This window comes from Doryrhamphus excisus, chromosome 3 (assembly GCF_030265055.1).
Source record: "Doryrhamphus excisus isolate RoL2022-K1 chromosome 3, RoL_Dexc_1.0, whole genome shotgun sequence".
Lineage (NCBI taxonomy): Eukaryota > Metazoa > Chordata > Actinopteri > Syngnathiformes > Syngnathidae > Doryrhamphus > Doryrhamphus excisus.
The window spans coordinates 14,660,783-14,681,943 of record NC_080468.1 but is presented as its reverse complement, the minus strand read 5'-3'; the positions used below and the strand labels follow the sequence as shown (position 1 = coordinate 14,681,943).

Below are 21,161 nucleotides of genomic sequence, written 5' to 3'. Positions count from 1 at the left end.
GGACTTGAAAAACGTGTCTCGCCGGTCGGTCCCCGTCCTTTTGGCCACATCCACCTGCTGCTTTGCGCGGGGGGGGGGGCAGCCACTCCTTTCGGCAGGAGGTGACGTCTCACTAAGGCAAGCATCTCCGGCACGCGTGAGGCCGCTGCTCAAGAATTCCAGCTATGTCAGCCGAGAGGAAATGAAGCTAAATGGAGCTTTTGATGAAGACGGGACCGGTGGGGCCTTTCCCTGTGGGAATCTGAAGTCGGGTGCTACCCCACGAGGAGGTGACCTTGGATGAGAAGAAGTCTCTCCATCGGGAACACACACATCACATCCTCCTCAGGAACAACTCTACCCGAAATGACTTGAGAGTACTCCGTGTACATAGGGCTTAAAGTATTCCGGAACCGTCCCGGATCCGGCGTTCCAATATGACCAACGGAAAAAAAAACAAAAAAATCTGTCGGACCCAGACAAACGCAAACTCATTGTAGCCATGCAGCTATTGGCAAGCCCCTCCCCCCTAAAACCGCTACTGTCCAATCCTACGATTATGCTGCGTTCAAGACAACTCGGAGAAAAGTCTATGTTTTTTTTGTGCTGTACTCCAAGAAGCTATTGTATGCTATATGGGTGGAGTCGAACCCGAATAAGGTATTTGGAACGGCGCGAATAATTACTTTTTTTTAACGAGTAATCAATTCAAATGTTTGTATTTGGGAACAATTAAAACATATCAGAAAGCTGCGTTTCTTGCCCGGATCAGCCAATGAGTGACCGGCGTTCAGCAGTCGGGGGCGGAGACAAAGCAGTCTTCCCGCCCCTCACAAGTCGCCATGGCGGAGGAGGCTGAACGTAGTTGCATCCGTATTTTGCTTTGTAAACATACGACCTTTCACCTCAACTGGCTTTCAGATGCTGTTTTAAATTAGTAGTAATAATTATTTTATTATTAATAATATTTTTTTATAATTACAAATGTTATAATTTATAATAATAATAATTTGACCGGGAGATTATTCTGTCGGGCTGCATTTAGTTGCTATTTACTTCTGCAGTTGGGCGTTTTCCTGTTGGCTGTGTTAGCATTAGCTCGCTAACGCTAAGGCTGTTGACAGTGTATTGTTCACATTGGCTTTAAAGGGTTAAGTAAATAAGGCTTGGGAACTTGTGTAGAATTGTATACACTTCTGGGTAGTATGTGGTACGTTTTAGTTAGTGGGGGTGTGGGGGCGGGTCACAATGATATTTTAGTGGTTTTTGGTTGGTTCAGACCGATCGTGTTTGTGTTTTGCTATATATATATATTTTTTTATTATTATTGTTTTTTTTTAATTACATTTTTTGGGGGGAGTGTTCCGGCTCAGGATCTTTTTTTATTTTTTTATTTTTTAGAAATAGTTTAGAATAGTCTGAGGATATGTGTCAGATATGTTGCCGGGCAGGAAAACTGTGATTAGAGCAGATCTACGAACATCCCCCTTACAGTCATTTTTATGACAGTAAAGTCACAATATTAAGAAAAAAATGTTGTCATCTGACAAAAATATTTCAGAAGCAGATTATTGAAATATTAAAGAAAAGATCCGACGTATAAACAAAGCGATAAAGTTGTCATTATTTGGAAAATGAGGTTGTGGCAGAGGTTATGTCACAGGAATATGTCACGGCAGCTGAAATGGAGAAAAAAATGTCAATTTAAGGACAATAATAAGGAAAATAATGTTTTTCTTTTAACTAGTTTGTAACATGAGAAACAACAAAATCAAGTTGCCTTGTTGCAAAAAAAAGTTCCCACTTTTGGAATATTGGCTTGGGAAAAGTTCTAATATGGCAGGAATAAAGTTCAAATCGGATGTTATCATCATATGACTGAAAAAAAATAGCTGTAGTCAAAGAAATCCAAATTATCTAATATACAAGTGTCTTATGCATTTGAATGCATCATCCATTTTCTATGGCAGCACATCTATCCATCTATCCATCTATCCATCTATCCATCTAGCTATTTCTCTCTCTCTCTCTCTCTCTCTCTCTCTCTCTATCTAACCCTCTATCTCTCTCTCTATCTCTCTCTCTACCTCTCTCTATCTATCTATCTCTCTATCTATCTATCTCTCTATCTCTCTTTCTATCTCTCTCTCTATCTCTCTCTCTATCTGTCTCTCTATCTGTCTCTCTATCTGTCTCTCTATCTGTCTCTCTATCTGTCTCTCTATCTGTCTCTCTCTCTCTCTATCTCTCTCTCTATCTCGCTCCCCTCTCTCTCTCTACCTCTCTACCTCCCTCTCTCTCTATCTCTCTATCTATCTCTCTCTCTATCTACCTCTATTTCTCTCTCTCTCTCTCTCTCTCTCTCTCTCTCTCTCTCTCTCTCTCTATCTCTCTCTATCTGTCTCTATCTCTCTCTCTTGCTCCCCTCTCTCTCTCTACCTCTCTACCTCCCTCTCTCTCAATCTCTCTATCTATCTCTCTATCTATCGCTCTCGCTCTCTCTCTATCTCTCTACCTCTCTCTCTCTCTCTCTCTCTATCTATCTCTCTCTCTATCTATTTCTATCTCTCTCTATCGCTCTCTCTCTATCTCTCTATCTTTCTCTCTCTCTCTCTCTCTATGTATCTCTCTCTCTATCTCTCTCTATCTCTCTCTGTAGCTCTCTCTCTATCTCACTCTCCATCTCTCTCTCTCTCTCTCTCTCTCTCCCTCTCTCTCTCTCTCTAGCTAGCTCTAGCTAGCTCTAGCTATCTCTAGCTATCTCTAGCTATCTAAAAAATTACAAAATCCATCCATCCATCCATTTTACCCACATGTCCACTCAGGGCTGTCGAGTGTCGTCACGTCTGCACCTCAGCTCTAGTATTCCGTCGCTTTGTCCGCCAACCTGTGAGCGCCGTCGTCCTCCAAAGCCAGCGTGAGACACCTGAGTGGGTTCCGCTCTGCCGTGAAGCAGCCATGCCGCCTTCGCCGGGGGGCATCCTGACCTGCCCGTCTGCCGTGTTATTTCAGGACGTGTTGACGTTGGGACCTGTGTGAAGGTGCCCGGTGGGTGGGTGGCTGGATGTATGGCAGAGGTGCGGCTATATGTGGCAGCGCTGACAGAAAGATGGATGGTCCAAGGTGCTCACCCAAGCCAAGGGAGCCCCGCTGACCCGTCTTCCCCGCTTCAGCCATCACCGCTGACGAATGGCCTCACTCGTGCGTAGATGGGAGACTGCTGAGTCCGACTCAGGCAGCGGCCATGTCTGGGGGGTTGACATGGGCCCGGGAGCTCTTCCCTAATGTGTGCGTGTGTGTGTGTGTGTGGGGGGGGGGGGGGGGTAGAGAAGAATGCTAGGTGTGTGTGTCGTAATGCCAGCCATCCCTTCGCTCCTTTACCCTCCCATTTGTCTTGTGTCATGTACTTCCTGTCGTGGGAATGTTGGCTCACGATGCCTTCAAGACAAAGGTAACTCTACACATTTGACGCAAGGTGTAGCGCTCCTATCTATGTTGCTATATGTGAAATCAACGCATCAAGGAAGGAAGTGCCGCTCACTGCCAAAGGAAACGTGCACCCTCTCTCTCTTTTTCATTGTTGTAAAGATATATAAACAGATAAAAAAGGCTTTATTAAAACACCTTCAAAAAGCTCCATGAGGGTTTTCTAGCCATGCTGTTAGCATGCAGTAACGGGTACATTCATGATAACATGTGGGTCTATCAATATAACAAATCAATCCATTATTAACATTATTAATTGGATTAATCCTGGATTAACTGACATGCTTTTGTGTTACCTTTGGCTAGTGAGGCATTGTGAGGCTAGCTGGTCTGGCGCCAGTAATGTAGTTATTGGGCATAACAGAGGCGAGAGGTGGGGTCCACCTGCCAGCAATCACAGGGCACATATAGACAAACAACCATTCACACTATGGACCTATGGACAATTTGGAGTCGCTAATTAACCTAGCATGTTTTTGGAATGTGGGAGGAAACCGGAGAAACGGGGAGAACATGCAAACTCCACAGAGTGGAATCGAACTCGGGTCTCCTAGTTGTGTGGCCTGCCCACTAACCACTCGAAAAACTGGCAAATTTGAGCCGTCGTTTCCAAAAAAACGTACAATGTGATGTTTGCAATGACACGTGAACGCCTCGCAGCCTCGTTTTGACAAGTCGCGGCTTCTCAAACTTTTTGCGTGCAGTAACACACATCTATGGTGCGTTCAAGGTTCACCAAAAACAGTGGGAAATCTCAACTCGGTAAGCATAGAGACGTAAAGGTATAAAAGGCGTCCGAGAACTTTGCAAACTCCACACAGAGATAGCCGAGGGTGGAATTGAACCCTGGTCTCCTAGCTGTGAGGTCTGCATGCTAACCACTCGACCGCCGTGCCACCCAACAATAATGTCTAGTTAATATGCAGCTCACATTATGGACATTGTTGACGTTTTTTTTTCCCAGACGGCTTTACAGACGGAATAAGTAACACCCGCAGGCTCTCATCCGCTTAAACCTGACTCACTTTAGAACCTGGCCTGCTGTCTGGACGCTCTCTACGGCCGCGCTCCGTTATCTCTGGCAGCACGTCGCTGCTGTGTTGGTCCTGGAGGAGGGATCACAGCGTGGGAGTGGAGATGCCAGAGGGTTTGTTGCGGCACGCGGCCTTCCATAGGTAGTGATTAAAAGCAGGATGGATGCGGGTGCTGGGTGAGAACGTATCCACAGGTTGGGAGGCGGAGTCAGCATCTGCGACCGATGCAGAAAGCTCCCACGATGCCACCATTAAAAAAAACATTTAGGGATGCAATAACAATGTATATCGTTTGGCATATTAATGATAACGCATGATAGGCTATAGAACCAACACGCCCTGATGTGCATTGATTTATTCATTATTGTGACAGGCCTAGTGTACGAAAACCAGGTCAAAATTTGGGGAAAAATTTGTGGGAAATTGAGTGCGGGCGGTCGAGTGGTTAGCGTGCAGACCTCACAGCTAGGAGACCAGGGTTCAATTCCACCCTCGGCCATCTCTGTGTGGAGTTTGCATGTTCTCCCCGTGCATGCGTGGGTTTTCTCCGGGTACTCCGGTTTCCTCCCACATTCCAAAAACATGCTAGGTTAATTAGCGACTCCAAATACGTATGAATGTGAGTGTGAATGGTTGTTTGTCTATATGTGCCCTGTGATTGGCTGGCCACCAGTCCAGGGTGTACCCCGCCTCTCGCCCGAAGACAGCTTGAATAGGAGTTAGCATTTTTTAAAGTCATTCAAACCCTTGAATGGTATGTTTTCATACTTTTGTATTCGGTATCACTACTTATTCAATGGCACAATAATCCAGTTCTAGATCTGGTCCAGGTTTCAGTTTAAGACCACCTGGGTGCTCTCGCATTGATCCGTCATGATCCCAGATGCTTCAGATAAACAACAAATCATAACACACTGGTACACGTGTGCTTTTTTTGCAGCTGTAGAGGTCCATTTAGCGCACGCTGACCTTATAGAGTCGACCTTGAACCCGTACAGTACACGTGCCTTGTTCATACCAGGTGTCCTTTTCTTTTTTTTATCATCTTCCAATAAAGCTCTCAAGTTAATGACCAAGAGCCTCCATCTTTGTAGCATGCCAGTAAAAGCACCACAAGGTCTTTGTCCTTGCACCCCCCCCCGCCTTCCAAACGACCCCCCCCCCATTCCTTTTCCCGACCCCGCACATTTCAGGCGGCGGAGCACAAACCCGTGTCGCCTGTGCATGACCGTAAAAGCTTATGGCGGCCATCTCCACGGCCCATCTACTCGGCTGTAAACACAGCCGTGGCTGACCTGGGGGGGTGATGAGCGGAGGCGGAGACGTGGCCGTGAAACGAGGGACAGATGATCCTCCTACAGGGTGGACGCTCCTAGTCACCCTCTGCTACCCTTGTTATCCCCTTTTATCACTCTTGTACTGCCTGTGTGTGTGTGTGTGTGTGTGCGCCATGACAGGGATGATGGCTGAAGCTGTGCCTGGGATGTCATTTATCTTTCTCTTCATAGAATACAGTAAAAATAGGCATATTTCACACATAGTGGCAAGTGGTGATTAGTCATGATTAATTAGAAATCTGTGATTAATTTGATTACACTTACGAATCATCAGACAGCCCTAATGTTTAGATCAGGGGTCTCAAACAGGCGGCCCGCGGGCCAATTGTGGCCCGCAGGACACTAGTTTGAGGCCCCTGCCTTGATATGAAAGTTTAATGTTAGTGCGGCCCGCGCTGGACTGGTGGCCAGCCAATCACAGGGCACATATAGACAAACAACCATTCACACTCACATTCATACCTATGGACAATTTGGAGTCGCTAATTAACCTAGCATGTTTTTGGAATGTGGGAGGAAACCGGAGTACCAGGAGAAAACCCACGCATGCACGGGGAGAACATGCAAACTCCACACAGAGATGCCCAAGGGGCGGAGCGGAATCAAACTCGGGTCTCCTAGCTGTGTGGCCTGTCCGCTAACCACGCTATCCGCCGTGCAGCCCAATTATGAATGTATTAATTCATATTTCACACTAACTTGCTTTGTCACCTATAACATGAAGCTAGAATGTAGATCAGACACGCGGCCCGCGTGTCAGATGTGGCCCGCAGGACACTAGTTGAGGCCCCCGCCTTGATATGAAAGTTTAATGTTAGTTTGATATGGATGCTGTATGGTATCATGTACCCAGAAAAAAATGATTACGTTTGATTAATGTTCATGTTAAAGGTTAAATAACTGTTAATAGTTATCCTCCCTATCCATGCGGAAGTGGTAAGTTTTTGGCTATTTAAAGTTTAAAGGAAATAACTTGAAGGCTACCGTTTAGGTCGCTAGCTCTCTAGTTTGCGAGTTAGCATGTGTCTCAAGACCCTGCAGTTGCGCAATATGTTGTAAATAAAAAGAGTATAAATGTGACTATAGTTGTGTTTTGTCATGTCTACAGGGCTCTAATAATGCTTTGTTCATTTTAATCTGAAAAAAATAATTTGTCTACCCACCAACTATATGTGGTTTCTTAAGTTTTTATTATTTGCCGTTTTATTGTTATCATATTTATTTATTTATTACTAATTGATTGATTTTCTTTATTCTTGATTTGTTTATTTATTTTTCATCTTATTTTGTGTAGAAAAATCAAAATTAAGATATTTGGGAACAGTGGAATGTTTTATCAGAACTTTTATTGTAGAAAATCGAAACAAAGGCAAAGTTTATTAATTTTTCTGTTTTTAATAAATGCATTTTTTTTTTTTTGAAAACCTGATGCGGCCCAGTCTCGCCCAGACCCTAGCTCCGGTGGCCCCCAAGTAAATTGAGTTTGAGACCCCTGTTTTAGATGTTTTATCGTTAATTAACATGATTATGAATGAAATAAAAAAAGGGAGTTATTAGGACAAGCAGGCAAATCCGGCTTGCGCAACTAATGATGCTCTTTGTTTTATTTTCCCCCGGCACGTTGCCTTCAGGGACATCATGATCACCCACTTTGAGCCGTCCATCTCCTACGAAGGCCTGTACGGGGAAGTCAAGGACATGTGTTCCATGGACAACGACCAGCTCTTCACCATGAAGTGGATCGACGAAGAAGGTGTGTGTGTGAGCATATCATATGCATATATAAAACACATTAACACACACACACAGGCACCATCTTTTCCACCCAGACGGTCCCTGCTTGTCACCCGTATTTAGTCGGGCGGCGGAGCTAGCTGTCGGATCAGTCCGCTCAGCCCGAAGGTCATCCTGCCCAGACTAATTATCCTCAACCGCATTTAGAATCACCTGACTGTCGCACTCGTCAGAGGAGAGCATGCGGCAGACGGCGTCCTCCTTAAGATGATGATGATGAAAATATGTAATAATATACCTCATTCTAAATGAATGAATTGTACTTTTAGGATATGCTTTTCATATCACACTGCTCAACTCACCTCTGTGTGGGTGGGGGTGAACGGATGAACTCTTCAGCAGTTAGCTTACCATCCTTGTCCACATCAGCCAAATTCCTAGGACAGGGTTAAATAATTTATGATAAATAATTGTATACTTAAAGATCCTCTGATCTACTGCAATAGAGTTATTATAATACCTGTTAACATATAATTGGTAAAAAGTCGCAAGCTCTGAATAAGCCAAAGCCTTTAATGTCTTACGGCTCTTGCGGTACTTGCTAGTTAATTGGCAACTGTAAACATAACATGCCCATACCTCACTACTCATTAGCAATGCGAACTTGGTCGAATATTGCAGAGAGACTGCCGTTAATCGAAGTTAACTGGTTCCAGACCAGAAGCCGATAAGTGAATTTCCTTGAAGTAGGATTCATTGAATATTTTCATAGTTAAGTGTTAATGTCTTTCTAAATATGTTTTCTAACATTCTTAGAGCGCATGCTCCGGGATTAGCTGCAATAGACAACCACCGTTTTAAATGTAGCGAACTAGTTAGCCTCCAATTTCTATACATAAGAAAGAAGACAAAAACTTACCACTTCCACATGAAAAGGGAGGAGGGCTTATTTTCACTATGTCATGTCGGACATGCTATGACTGACTCCACGCAGTGTGAAGGTAATCTAATGTAATGTCATCTCTCATCAATGACGAGAATCAATGTTAGTGCGGCCCGCGCAAGTTTGATATGGATGCTGTATGGTATCGTGTACCCAGAAAAAATTGTTACGTTTGATTAATGTTCATGTTAAAGGTTAAATAACTGTCAATAGTTATCCTCCCTATCCGTGTGGAAGTGGTAAGTTTTTGGCTATTTAAGTTTAAAGGAAATAACTTGAAGGCTACCGTTTAGGTCGCTAGCTCTTTAGTTTGCGAGTTAAATGTGGCCCGCAGGACACTAGTTTGAGGCCCCCGCCTTGATATGAAAGTTTAATGTTAGTGCGGCCCGCGCAAGTTTGATATGGATGCGCTTATGGTATCATGTACCCAGAAAAAATGATTACGTTTGATTAATGTTCATGTTAAAGGTTAAATAACTGTTAATAGTTATCCTCCCTATCCGTGTGGAAGTGGTAAGTTTTTGGCTATTTAAGTTTAAAGGAAATAACTTGAAGGCTACCGTTTAGGTCGCTACCTCTCTAGTTTGGAGTCGCCAATTAACCTAGCATGTTTTTGGAATGTGGGAGGAAACCGGAGTACCCAAAAACCCATGCATGCACAGGGAGAACATGCAAACTCCACACAGGGATGGCCGAGGGTGGAATAGAACCCTGGTCTCCTAGCTGTGAGGTCTGCGCGCTAACCACTCGACCACCATCGCTTTGGGATGCATTGATTTTCAAATTCAAATTCCGTCACCCTTTGACAGCTGTAATAATTTCGGCACATGATTTCCCCTCCTTTTGTTATTGCCGTGTTGATCATGAAGATGAAGCTTGTCGTAAGTTCGGAAGCTTCTCATATGTGTGTTTTACGATAGCGGAAGAAGGGTTTGAAGCATGAGCAGTGAATGAAGAAAAATGACGGCATTGCATCCTCCTGGCAGGCGACCCGTGCACCGTGTCGTCTCAGCTGGAGCTGGAAGAAGCGCTGCGTCTCTACGAGCTCAACAAAGACTCGGAGCTCATTATCCACGGTGAGCCCTTCCAGCTTTCCCTTTTGCGCCATTCCCAGCACAAAAATAGCGGTGGTAGTAGTATCGGAGGTCATGTTTGTTGTTCCAATATATAGAAGTAGAACTTTCAGAAATCGGCTATAAAGGCATGGAAGCCCTCTGGGTCCGATATTCACACCCGTCATCGGACATGGGTGGTGCTGTTGGTGTATAATTAGTAAGGTTATCAAATATATGCATCAGTCAACTTCAACCAAAGACGAGCATGCTCAGTACAACACAACATTCAGGAAGTGCTGTTGTCTAGGGATCGACTGATATGTTTTTTTTGGGGGGGCCGATACAGATTTTTTTCGAAAAATTACCATGATAACAAATATTACAGGTCTCATGTTTAAACAAATATTTATTGAAATGTAAACACTGAACACAGTAGGATTTAGCTTTCTCAAACAATGGAATGGAATGGCCTTTATTGTCATTATACAAGATGTACAACGAGATTGGAGAGCTTCTCCTTTAAGTGCAGTAGTCAAGTTAAAAAAAAAAAAAAGTATATAAAAGTAGAGTAAAAAAGACAATTTAACAAGATATATACAAGATATCCAAAATATACACATGGTATTGCACAGGAGCAGATATATTGCAGATATATTAATTTTAGTGCAATGATAAATGGGTCATAGTGCAAATAATGACTGTAATAATGAATGTGTATTGTATTGGGTTGTTAAATAAATAAATATGATTGAGGTAGTAACAGAGGCAGTGATGGAAATATTGCACATTTTCATAATTATATTAACTATTTATATAACTATATATAACTATAACTATTTAACCATGTGCCGCCGGTGCAATACAAAGCTGCCCCGACGGATGCCTGACTGTAAATCATGCGGCGAAAAAATATATCTGCAAATCCGTGCGTGTAGCGGCCGATACCGATTCAAGGAAAAAACACAAATATCGGCCCGATATATATATCGGTCGATCCTTACTGTTGTCTACTTCACTTTTGATATCCAGTGATATGCAAAGCTTTGGGCACCCCATGACATTTCCCATCATTTTCATTCATAAATCATTGGGTGGTTACAAATCCACAATTTCATTTGAATGTGTGAAGTAGTAGCAGTAGTAGTAATCTGTGTTCCATATACCCAGTGCCGGGTAGATGGAGGTATTCAGATCAACAAAAGGATAGGGGTGCCCGCATTTTCATTAGCTTTTCTTTAGTTTTTTCACCCAACTCTCACAATGGGAGCATGCAGGTGTCCCTAATGAAGCGTCCAGTATGGCTGCTCGTTACGTTACGTTCCCGCTACAAACACAGAGGAGGCGTCATGATGCGCCAACACCTTCAACAGCTACGTTGCTGTCTATTCCCGCGCTTGACAAAGAATAGCGTGCAAGCCAAGCAGAGGTCAGAGAGCGTCGCAGAGCCATATAAAACGTTTGATTGACAGGCGGGGTGCGTACCACCGGGGGCGGGGGGGTAGTGTTGACAGGGCGGTTGATGTTAAGTTTTAATCAAATCAGAGGTGGCGAGGGGGCCGAGAGTGCAGCATATGCCTGCATGGCGGTGGAGGAGGGGACGGGGAAGAGAGGAACGCGACAGTACAGCAGGGGGTCGCCAGGTTCCACTTGCTAATGAGCTTCTCGGCCGCGGCCCACGCCTCGCCTCTGACTCACACTGCCCCTGGTCTTTTTCTCACACACACACACACACACACGCCTCCTCCGTAAGGTCATGTTTGTGTGGCACAGCAACATGGTGAATGTCAGACCCTGGGGGCGACATGCGTTTGCTACAGGTGGTTTTGACTGCCTCCCTGATGAAGAGAAAAAGAGGTGAAATCACGCTTCTTTTCCACTCCCACCAGTGTTCCCATGTGTGCCAGAGAAACCCGGCATGCCGTGTCCTGGTGAAGACAGTAAGTTATTATTATTTTTTTTTGCTTTCTACTTGATTTTGCCCCCAATTTTCAGAAAAGGCACTTTTGAAGAAACTAACCTTACCTCTTTTCCCGCCTGGTAGAGTCCATATATCGGCGAGGAGCACGGCGCTGGAGGAAGCTCTACTACGCCAGCGGCCATGCCTTTCAGGCCAAACGCTTCAACAGGGTGCGACGTGACATTCACTGATGTTAATCTGTGATGGTGGGATGTCAGATCTTATTGTGGGACTGGGACACTCTCCGCTCTTTATGAAATTTTGGACACCTTATTTTACCCTGCCTGGGGCTGTCAATCTATTCAAATATTTAATCGTGATTAATCACATTTTTTGACTGTAGTTAACTCATAATTAATCACAGATTGAATGGAAAAATAATCCCCCAGTTTTTGCATATTCAATGTGAACAGCAGTTTGTCCCATTTTGTTTCACGGTCCTTAAATGCACCACTATACTATGTGGGAATGCATAAAGGTAAGATTTGAGAGTGCTACAGAGTGCTAATGTATGATGTTGAGGAAAAACAACATTGTAAAGTTTTCATTGGGGCGCTAATTTAATGTGAGCAGCGGTTTGTCCCATTTTATTTGACGGTCCTTAAATGCACCTTCTAACTTTGCACAGACTACTATACTATACAATGTGGGAATGCATAAAGGTAAGATTTGAGAGTGCTACAGAGCGCTAATGTATGATGTTGTGTTACTCAGACACAATTGCCATATGGCATTGTGTCTGAGTAACACATTCATTGGGGCGCTGCAATGACATCAACCTCCCTCTGGGTTCTGCTGGTTCCCTCTGGTGGACAGACGCAGCATTGCAGCACCTCCCCCCCCCATGTCCTCTAATGAAATGGTCTGAAACGTGTTGTCATTTTTATTTTGGGCAGAGAGCACATTGTGCCATCTGCACGGATCGAATCTGGGGTCTGGGCCGGCAAGGCTACAAGTGCATCAACTGCAAGCTGCTGGTCCACAAGAAGTGCCATAAACTCGTCACCGTGGAGTGCGGCCGGCCAATGATCCAGGTGAGAATGCGCTGCTCGTTAGCATCCTGGTTTTGATATCGTACTGTTCACACGCGCTCATTGAATTCCTTGTGTCTGTGTGTTGTTTAGGAACCAATCATGCCCGGACAGCCATCCAATCAGTTAGACCACACAGAACAGCCAGGTAGCGCTACCACCTCGTATAATGGACACAATCATACACATCCTATTTGTGCTGTATTCTCGACAAGGTCGGGTTGCAAAATTGCACCATTTTTCTCTAACCAAGCCAAAAGAGGGAATGATTCATTCCCGGCAGGGCCTGCGAACAAAGCGTGTGACTGTCTCTCACCTACTTTCCTCTCCGTGCTATTTTCTTGCCTCCCCCTCGCCTGCTGTCTGTCTCACACTCTTCCCTCGCTCCCTTCTTACGCAGGCCCTCAGAATAAAGACTCCAGAGAGAGCTTGACTTACGACGGCGAGGAGAAAGAGGTGAGGTGTATTATTTATATGTATTTATTTATTTATTTATTTTTAGCCAATGACGGGTGACTCACGCTCTGCCGGGAGGGCTCGTTTTGTTGACAAATGCGTGGCGAATTCTCCAACATATCGGAGCAGTGTCAAAGATGACCACGAGGCGAGACTTTAGGAAAAGTACAGTCAAAAAATCTGACTTCACAAAAAAATGCAGGTGCATTGTGATGACACTAAACCAGGGGTGGGCAAACTTTTTGACTCGCGGGCCGCATTGATATAACAACATTTCCGGGGGGGGGGGGGGGGGGGGGGGCAGACTATATATTTTACACGTAACAGTCCACCTGGTATTATTGTATCTGTAAAATTGTCATGCAATCTGCTATTATTATTTATTATTTTATATTTATATTTAAATATTTTAAAAATAATAAAATATTATAATAATTAAAATAAAATTAAAATAATAATTATTATATTATTATTATGTAAAATATGCAAATATAACAATATTATTATATATAATTCATATAATAATTAGCATTAATATAATAAATATAATAATCATAATAGTTATAATAATATAATAATTATTATTTTAATTTTTATTATTATTATGTGCTTGTGTCTCTTTTTTCAGGAGCACTTTGTAAACAACAGTCCATGTCAAACAACGAAATTGATACAACCATCAAAAGGTTGGCTCAGGCCATGCCAGGTTGTATGTTGAGTTTAAATTAAATACTTGATTTATATACTTGAAAGATTGGGCGGGCCGTATTCAAACACTTGGCGGGCCGGATGTGGCCCCCGGGCCGTAGTTTGCCCACCCCTGCACTAAACCGTCTTATTGTCAACATTTTACCAGTAATGTACAGTAAACCTCGGATATATCGGATTCAATTGTTCCCACTGGTTTTGTCCCATATAAGCGAAATCCGTTATATGCGTATACCGGAAAATGTCCGTTTTACGCATATATCGGATTTATATCCGGTGTATGCGTAAATCGGGTTTTATCCGTTATAAAAAGGCACTTCCTTGACTATGTTTCCAATGTACCTGGATTGGGCAATGAAAAGAGACGTAAGGTAATGAGAATTTAACTTTATTGGACTCTGAGCATAACAAATTGTTAATTAAGCTAGGCCCTGTTACGCCCATCAGGCCTACGTTATTTCCAATAGTGAGGTTAAGATCTCATTCACTGCTGTGCTAGTATTATTGACGTCACTCACTTTTATATTTGTCCTAAATCTGGAGCCAGGAGAAAGACAATAGCCAGTGACATCAACAAGATTAGCATAACGATGCGGCCATCCGATATATGCGAGGGAAATTTAATGGAAATGCATTGGAACGGGACTGGAGATTTTGTCCGAAATAGGCGAAATCCGTTATAAAAAATCTGATATATGCAATGAATGTTTATTGGAAATGCATTACAGAAAAATCAGTTGTTTTTTATCTGTCCGTTGTGAGCGAATTTCCAATATATCCGAGTCTGATATATCCGAGGTTTACTGTATAATAAATAATAATCCCATATCATCATAAAGCAATTGTCCCATTGGTTTGTGGCCATGAGCCCAACATGACAGGTAGAAAGGCTTTCATTGTAATAACTGTAACACCTTTGTACAGGTAGAACTTCTGATACATTATTGGATCTCAGGAGATGGTGCTTTTTGCCGATACAAACGGTAATGTGCCAGACTCTTTCAGAGGCACATAAAGAGGATATGCTCTGTGTGTGTGTGTGTGATGGAGAGAGAGCATTCAGATGCAGGCACCGTTTGCAGCTCGGTACATATTGATTTCCTATGACCGAGCTAATAAAGTAACCTTTTATCATAGCTCTTAACACCAGAAGGCTGATTAATGGCTATAGTTTGGGCCTGGAGAGGCAGGAAACGGGGCGGGGGGGGGGGGGTTGTCGGTTCTGCAGCGTGATAGGGAAGGCGTACACACACGCAGATGCACCCAGATACAAGAGGGGCGAACCAGCCGTGATGCTATCTGTGGATGGACGGTGGGAACGACTTGGCTTGGTTACTGCGAGGGAGGAAGATCGGCGTCGTCTGTAGTGCAAGTTTATTTCTAGAGCACCATCATTCAAAGTGCTTTAAAGATAACTTCATAAAAAATAGAATCCTTCTGAAATCATGAAATAAAATTCCATATATCATTCAATAAAACAAAGAAAAAGCAAAAACATTATAAAAAAGAGTGCAGATCAAATACCTTCAGTCCCAGCTTGGACTTGAACATTGCCAAAGTTGAGGATTGTGGAACAACTTCCCCCGCAGGATAAAAAATAGAATCCTTCTGAAATCATGAAATACAATTCCATATATCATTCAATAAAACAAAGAAAAAGCAAAAACATAATAAAAAAGAAGAGTGCACATCAAATCCCTTCAGTTGCCATATGCACAGTTGAATAGAAGTGTTCCCAGCTTGGACTTGAACATTGCCAAAGTTAAGGATTGTGGAACATCTTTTGGAAGACTTCCCCCACAGGAGACCACTACCTAAGCATTCCCAGAGCTGGAGATGATTTATGTGCCATCTCTAACATGGCAGAGATGTACTTTGGCCATCTAGACCATGAAGAGACAAGCAGAGCTGTTTTAAAGTCTATTCTGTCAGCCACAGGAAGCCAATGCGGAGACCTGAATACTGGACTAATATGCTCCTGTTTTCTGGATCTAGACAGGACTCGAGCAGCAGCGTTATGAATGTACTGCGGTCGGTTTAGATGAGAAGGCCGTTGGGGGACGAAGGCAGGAATTACCGTATTTTCTGGACTATAAGTCACTCCGGAGTATAAGTTGCACAAGGCCGAAAATGCATAATTGGGTAGAAAAAAAACATACATATATGTCGTACTAGAGCAGGGGTCTCAAACACGCGGCCCGCGGGCCAAATGTGGCCCGCAGGACACTAGTTTGAGGCCCCCGCCTTGATATGAAAGTTTAATGTTATTAAAAAAATTATTACGTTTGATTAATGTTCATGTTAAAGGTTAAATAACTGTTAATAGTTATCCTCCCCATCCGTGTGGAAGTGGTAAGTTTTTGGCTATTTAAGTTTAAAGGAAATAACTTTAACAAATTAAAGTTATTTCAAATTATTTTTTCCAGATTAAAATTAACAAAGCATTATTAGAGCCCTGTAGACATGACAAAACACAACTATAGTCACATTTATAGTTTATTTTATTTATTTACAACATATTGCGCAACTGCAGGGTCTTGAGACGCATGCTAACTCGCAAACTAGAGAGCTAGCGACCTTAACGGTAGCACTTCAAGTTATTTCCTTTAAACTTAAATAGCCAAAAACTTACCACTTCCACACGGATAGGGAGGATAACTATTAACAGTTATTTAACCTTTAACATGAACATGAATCAAACGTAATAATTTTTTTCTGGGTACATGATACCATACAGCATCCATATCAAACTAACATTAAACTTTCATATCAAGGCGGGGGCCTCAAACTAGTGTCCTGCGGGCCACATTTGGCCCGCGGGCCGCATGTTTGAGACCCCTGGATTAGACACAATTACCTTGATTTAGGCAATGTTTTTTAAGTGCTAATAATGTATAATTTAAATTTCATGTCTACATTAACAAACTGTTGAGTCATGTCCAATTAAAAGGTGTTGCTTGTAGACTGTATCGAATCGTTCAGTTTTTAAAATATGTCCCCTTTGAGTCATATTGTACCCCATGTATCTAAATGCACACCGAATCGCTAGTCACCAAGAGTACATCCCTAATCATAACTCTACAAGTTGTACTGTATGTACAGATCCAGTCATTACTTCAATTGACAGCCTTGATACACAAAAGTGCTCAGGGAGAGGTCACTGCATGCCAGATTGTCACTTCTTGTCATCTTATTCACCAACATGCCGCCAACCATCTTTCTGTCTTCAGGCGCGGAACAGCCGAGACACAGGCAAGTCGCCTTCCAGCCTGGGCCTGGCCGACTTCGACCTGCTGCGGGTGATCGGGCGCGGCAGCTACGCCAAAGTGCTGTTGGTGCAGCTGAAGAAGACGGAACGCATCTACGCCATGAAGGTGGTTAAAAAGGAGCTGGTCAACGACGACGAGGTGAGCCACGGGAAATATGACATATTTATTACAAATTTTTTTTTGTTAACTTTTGATTAAATAAGGGCGGCGCGGCGGTCGAGTGGTTAGCGCGCAGACCTCGCAGCTAGGAGACCAGGGTTCAATTCCACTGTGGAGTTTGCATGTTCTCCCCGTGCATGCGTGGGTTTTCTCCGGGTACTCCGGTTTCCTCCCACATTCCAAAAACATGCTAGGTTAATTAGCGACTCCAAATTGTCCATAGGTATGAATGTGAGTGTGAATGGTTGTTTGTCTATAGGTGCCCTTTGATTGGCTCGCGACCCGTACAGGGTGTACCCCGCCTCTCGCCCGAAGACAGCTGGGATAGGCTCCAGCACCCCCGTGACCCTCGTGAGGAAAAAGGCTGCTTAGGCTGGCATGTTAGGTGTTAGCATTTTTAAGGCATTTTCAAAGTTGACACTTATATAAACACCACTATTGTGCTAGGTGTTAGCATGCTAACATTCATTCATTCATTCATTTTCTACCGCTTTTCCTCACAAGGGTCGCGAGGGGTGCTGGAGCCTATCCCAGCTGTCTTCGGGCGAGAGGCGGGGTACACCCTGGACTGGTCGCCAGCCAATCACAGATATATATCACATATAGACAAACAACCATTCACACTCACATTCATACCTATGGACAATTTGGAGTCGCTAATTAACCTAGCATGTTTTTGGAATGTGGGAGGAAACCGGAGTACCCGGAGAAAACCCACACATGCACAGGGAGAACATGCAAAACTCCACACAGAGATGGCCGAGGGTGGAATTGAACCCTTGTCCTCCTGGCTGTGTGGTCTGCGCGCTAACCACTTGACCGCCGTGCCGCCCAGTATGCTAACATTAGCAATGTAAATATGTACATAAAATAACCCAATACCAGTCCAGGGTGTACCCCGCCTCTCGCCCGTTCAAAAACATGCTAGGTTAATTAGCGACTCCAAATTGTCCATAGGTATGAAAGTGAGTGTGAATGGTTGTTTGTCTATATGTGCCCTGTGATTGGCTGGCGAGTGGCACGAAGACAGCTGGGATAGGCTCCAGCACTCCCTGCGACCCTTGTGAGGATAAGCGGTAGAAAATGAATGAATGAATAACAATATTGGGGGAACTCTGGAGCTTCATAACGGAACCCATTTTCTATGTACAGCATAGAAAGCAATGGAGAACGCCTGGTGACCTGCACTGTGGTCACCTACAACGTGCAGGTATTTTCCAAAAGTTCGGAAGTGCTACTGTGTGTCATGTTGTGACCAGAGAAGATATTTAAAAGGGAGTGTATGCGGTGTGACAGTTAGCTAATGCCTCCATCTAATTAGACCGAGCGGCGTTAGCAGTCAAGTCGCCGTGCAGCCGTATAATGATTGCAATTAGCACAATGAGCGGGCGCCGTTATTCTTAGCGCAACACACCCGCCCGCACATCCATCTGGGTGATGTCTCGTCGAGCGACAGACCGCTTTGACCCCATCAGCACTTCCAAGCAAGTGTAGATAAAGCATCGTGTCTTCTGAAGAATTGATCGGCGGCGTACACGAGCGGCGGCGTAGCCGGCGGCGAGGCGAGTCGTTAGCCTTGATTAGACGCACTTAGCGTGATTGACAAATTGACAAGCGGCGGCCGATCGATGGCAGAAGTGTTTTGCTGCCCCCACCCCACAAGTCCTCGTCAGTGCCGGTAGCGTAACATCAGCTCCTTTTTTTCACGGCGCTTATTCAGCTCGTTGAAGGCGTATCTCTCACGTGGAAATGTCTTCTTTCTTCTTCCAGGACATTGACTGGGTTCAGACGGAAAAACACGTTTTCGAGCAGGCCTCCAATCACCCCTTCCTGGTGGGCCTGCACTCGTGCTTCCAGACAGAAAGCAGGTGAGCGCAGAACACGGCATTTATCGCGTGCTTTTCTACATTTCTTAAGTCACTTTTGAACGTTCTTAATTTGTCGCGCAAGTGTAAAAAGAAGCTGAGCATAAAAGTACATGAATGCAGACCGCAGGTAGAAGTCTTATATACTATTTACAGCTCTGTACATGTTGATCATTTTGACCATTTGTATTGAATTGTGGTGTCCTATAGAGCAGCTACACACAATAACCAGGACACAAAGCTTCCCGCCAAAACGGTCTGTTTGTCATTTATCGCACAGCCCCATCTCCGGGCCCGTCTCTGGGCATGCACATTCCGCTGTGATTGGTCACATGCCCAAAGCGCCTCCTAACAATGAACCATATAAGGACGTCCGTCTCTCTGTGACATCACAAAGGGAACTGTTTTACCGTGCCTTTTCAAACCTAGCGTTTTGAGCCATCCCAAACTTCTTTTCGGGATCACTTCCAAATGCACAAACCTCGTTATCTGAAACTTTGGCATCGTTTAACGCGATAATACTACATTCTAACTCAGGGATGGGCAAACTACGGCCCGGGGGCCACATCCGGCCCGCCAAGTGTTTGAATACAGCCCACCCAATCTTTCAAAAGTATTTAATTTAAACTCAACATACAACCTGGCATCATGGCCTGAGCCAATCTTTTGATGGTTGTATCAATTTCGTTGTTTGACATGGTCTGTTGTTTACAAAGTGCTCCTGAAAAAAGAGACACAAGCACATAATAATAATAAAAATTAAAATAATAATTATTATATTATTATTATAACTATTATGATTATTATATTTATTATATTAATGCTAATTATTATATGAATTATATATAATAATATTGTTATATTTGCATATTTTACATAATAATAATATAATAATTATTATTTTAATTTTATTTAAATTATTATAATATTTTATTATTTTTAAAATATTTAAATATAAATATAAAATAATAAATAATAATAGCAGATTGCATGACAATTTTACAGATACAATAATACCAGGTGGACCGTTACGTGTAAAATATATAGTCTGCCCCCCCCCCCCGGAAATTTTGTTATATCAATGCGGCCCGCGAGTCAAAAAGTTTGCCCACCCCTGTTCTAACTACATTCATAGGTCAGAAAAGTGTAAAAAGCACAATAGGTCCCCTTTAATGAGTTGAAAATGCCGTGTACACGGAAGCGACATCCCTGAGGATTCATACGTTTCATACGTTTCCTCTAAAAGATGACGTACGGTGCGTGTAGCCCGCGTGGTCAAAACGCCGCTACGGCGTGGGATGTCACAAGTGGATCAGGCATTTTGATGAGTGATAGTTATGGGTAGAGAGGGGGGCGCTGACCTTTTTTTTTTTTTTAGATTGATGGTGTCATAATATGCAAATGAGATGAGTGAATGTCACCCATCACACACTTTGGGTCATACGGCTGATTTTTCTCATTTACAGTATGCTTGTATCTCTAACCATTTTCAAGCTAGGAGTGTTTGAACTTGTCATATTCAAAGTGACTATTTTCTTGAAATTGTTAAGTTGCTGTGTGACGAATGTGGTTTGTTTTTAAAGGTGTCTTTTTGAAAGATGACACACACGCATTTCGTTCTGAAATAAAGGAGGTATCACAACGTAAATTAGAGTTTAGCAGCGGGATTTACAGTACCAGTGATCCAAGCGTAAAAAGAAGTTAACACGAAGTGAGGCGTGGCGTCGCGTCAATCATGCCGGTGCTTGAGAGTTGAGTGATTGGCTGATTTGACTGCATGATTCCTTCCCAGACTCTTCTTTGTCATCGAATACGTCAATGGCGGCGATCTCATGTTCCACATGCAGAGACAGAGGAAGCTTCCAGAGGAACACGCAAGGTAGGGGGGGGTGGCTTTAGCATTTGACGTTAGCAACTTTCTCCATTGGGTGCTCTTGCCGCTTTGCCATGATGGAAGGTCGGACCTCTTTTCTTTTTTTAGGTTCTATTCGGCAGAGATCAGTCTGGCGTTAAACTACCTCCACGAGCGGGGGATCATCTACAGAGATCTGAAACTGGACAACGTGCTGCTGGATTCCGAGGGACATATCAAACTGACAGACTACGGCATGTGCAAGGTGCGGACGCGTTTACCCGTATGTTTTGGAT

General features: G+C 43.5%; 1 protein-coding gene across 1 annotated transcript in view; it reads left to right on the top strand.

The window, feature by feature from the left end:
- prkci (protein kinase C, iota) overlaps positions 1-21,161 on the top strand; it is a 29,940-nt gene that overhangs the window by 1,621 nt on the left and 7,158 nt on the right. Inside the window, exons 2-12 of the mRNA XM_058069144.1 lie at positions 7,468-7,589; positions 9,500-9,589; positions 11,455-11,505; positions 11,610-11,695; positions 12,422-12,559; positions 12,650-12,704; positions 12,957-13,012; positions 16,951-17,127; positions 18,919-19,016; positions 20,806-20,892; positions 20,995-21,130. Coding sequence (XP_057925127.1) covers positions 7,468-7,589; positions 9,500-9,589; positions 11,455-11,505; positions 11,610-11,695; positions 12,422-12,559; positions 12,650-12,704; positions 12,957-13,012; positions 16,951-17,127; positions 18,919-19,016; positions 20,806-20,892; positions 20,995-21,130 — 1,096 coding nt within the window. The remainder of the gene's footprint in view (positions 1-7,467; positions 7,590-9,499; positions 9,590-11,454; positions 11,506-11,609; positions 11,696-12,421; positions 12,560-12,649; positions 12,705-12,956; positions 13,013-16,950; positions 17,128-18,918; positions 19,017-20,805; positions 20,893-20,994; positions 21,131-21,161) is intronic.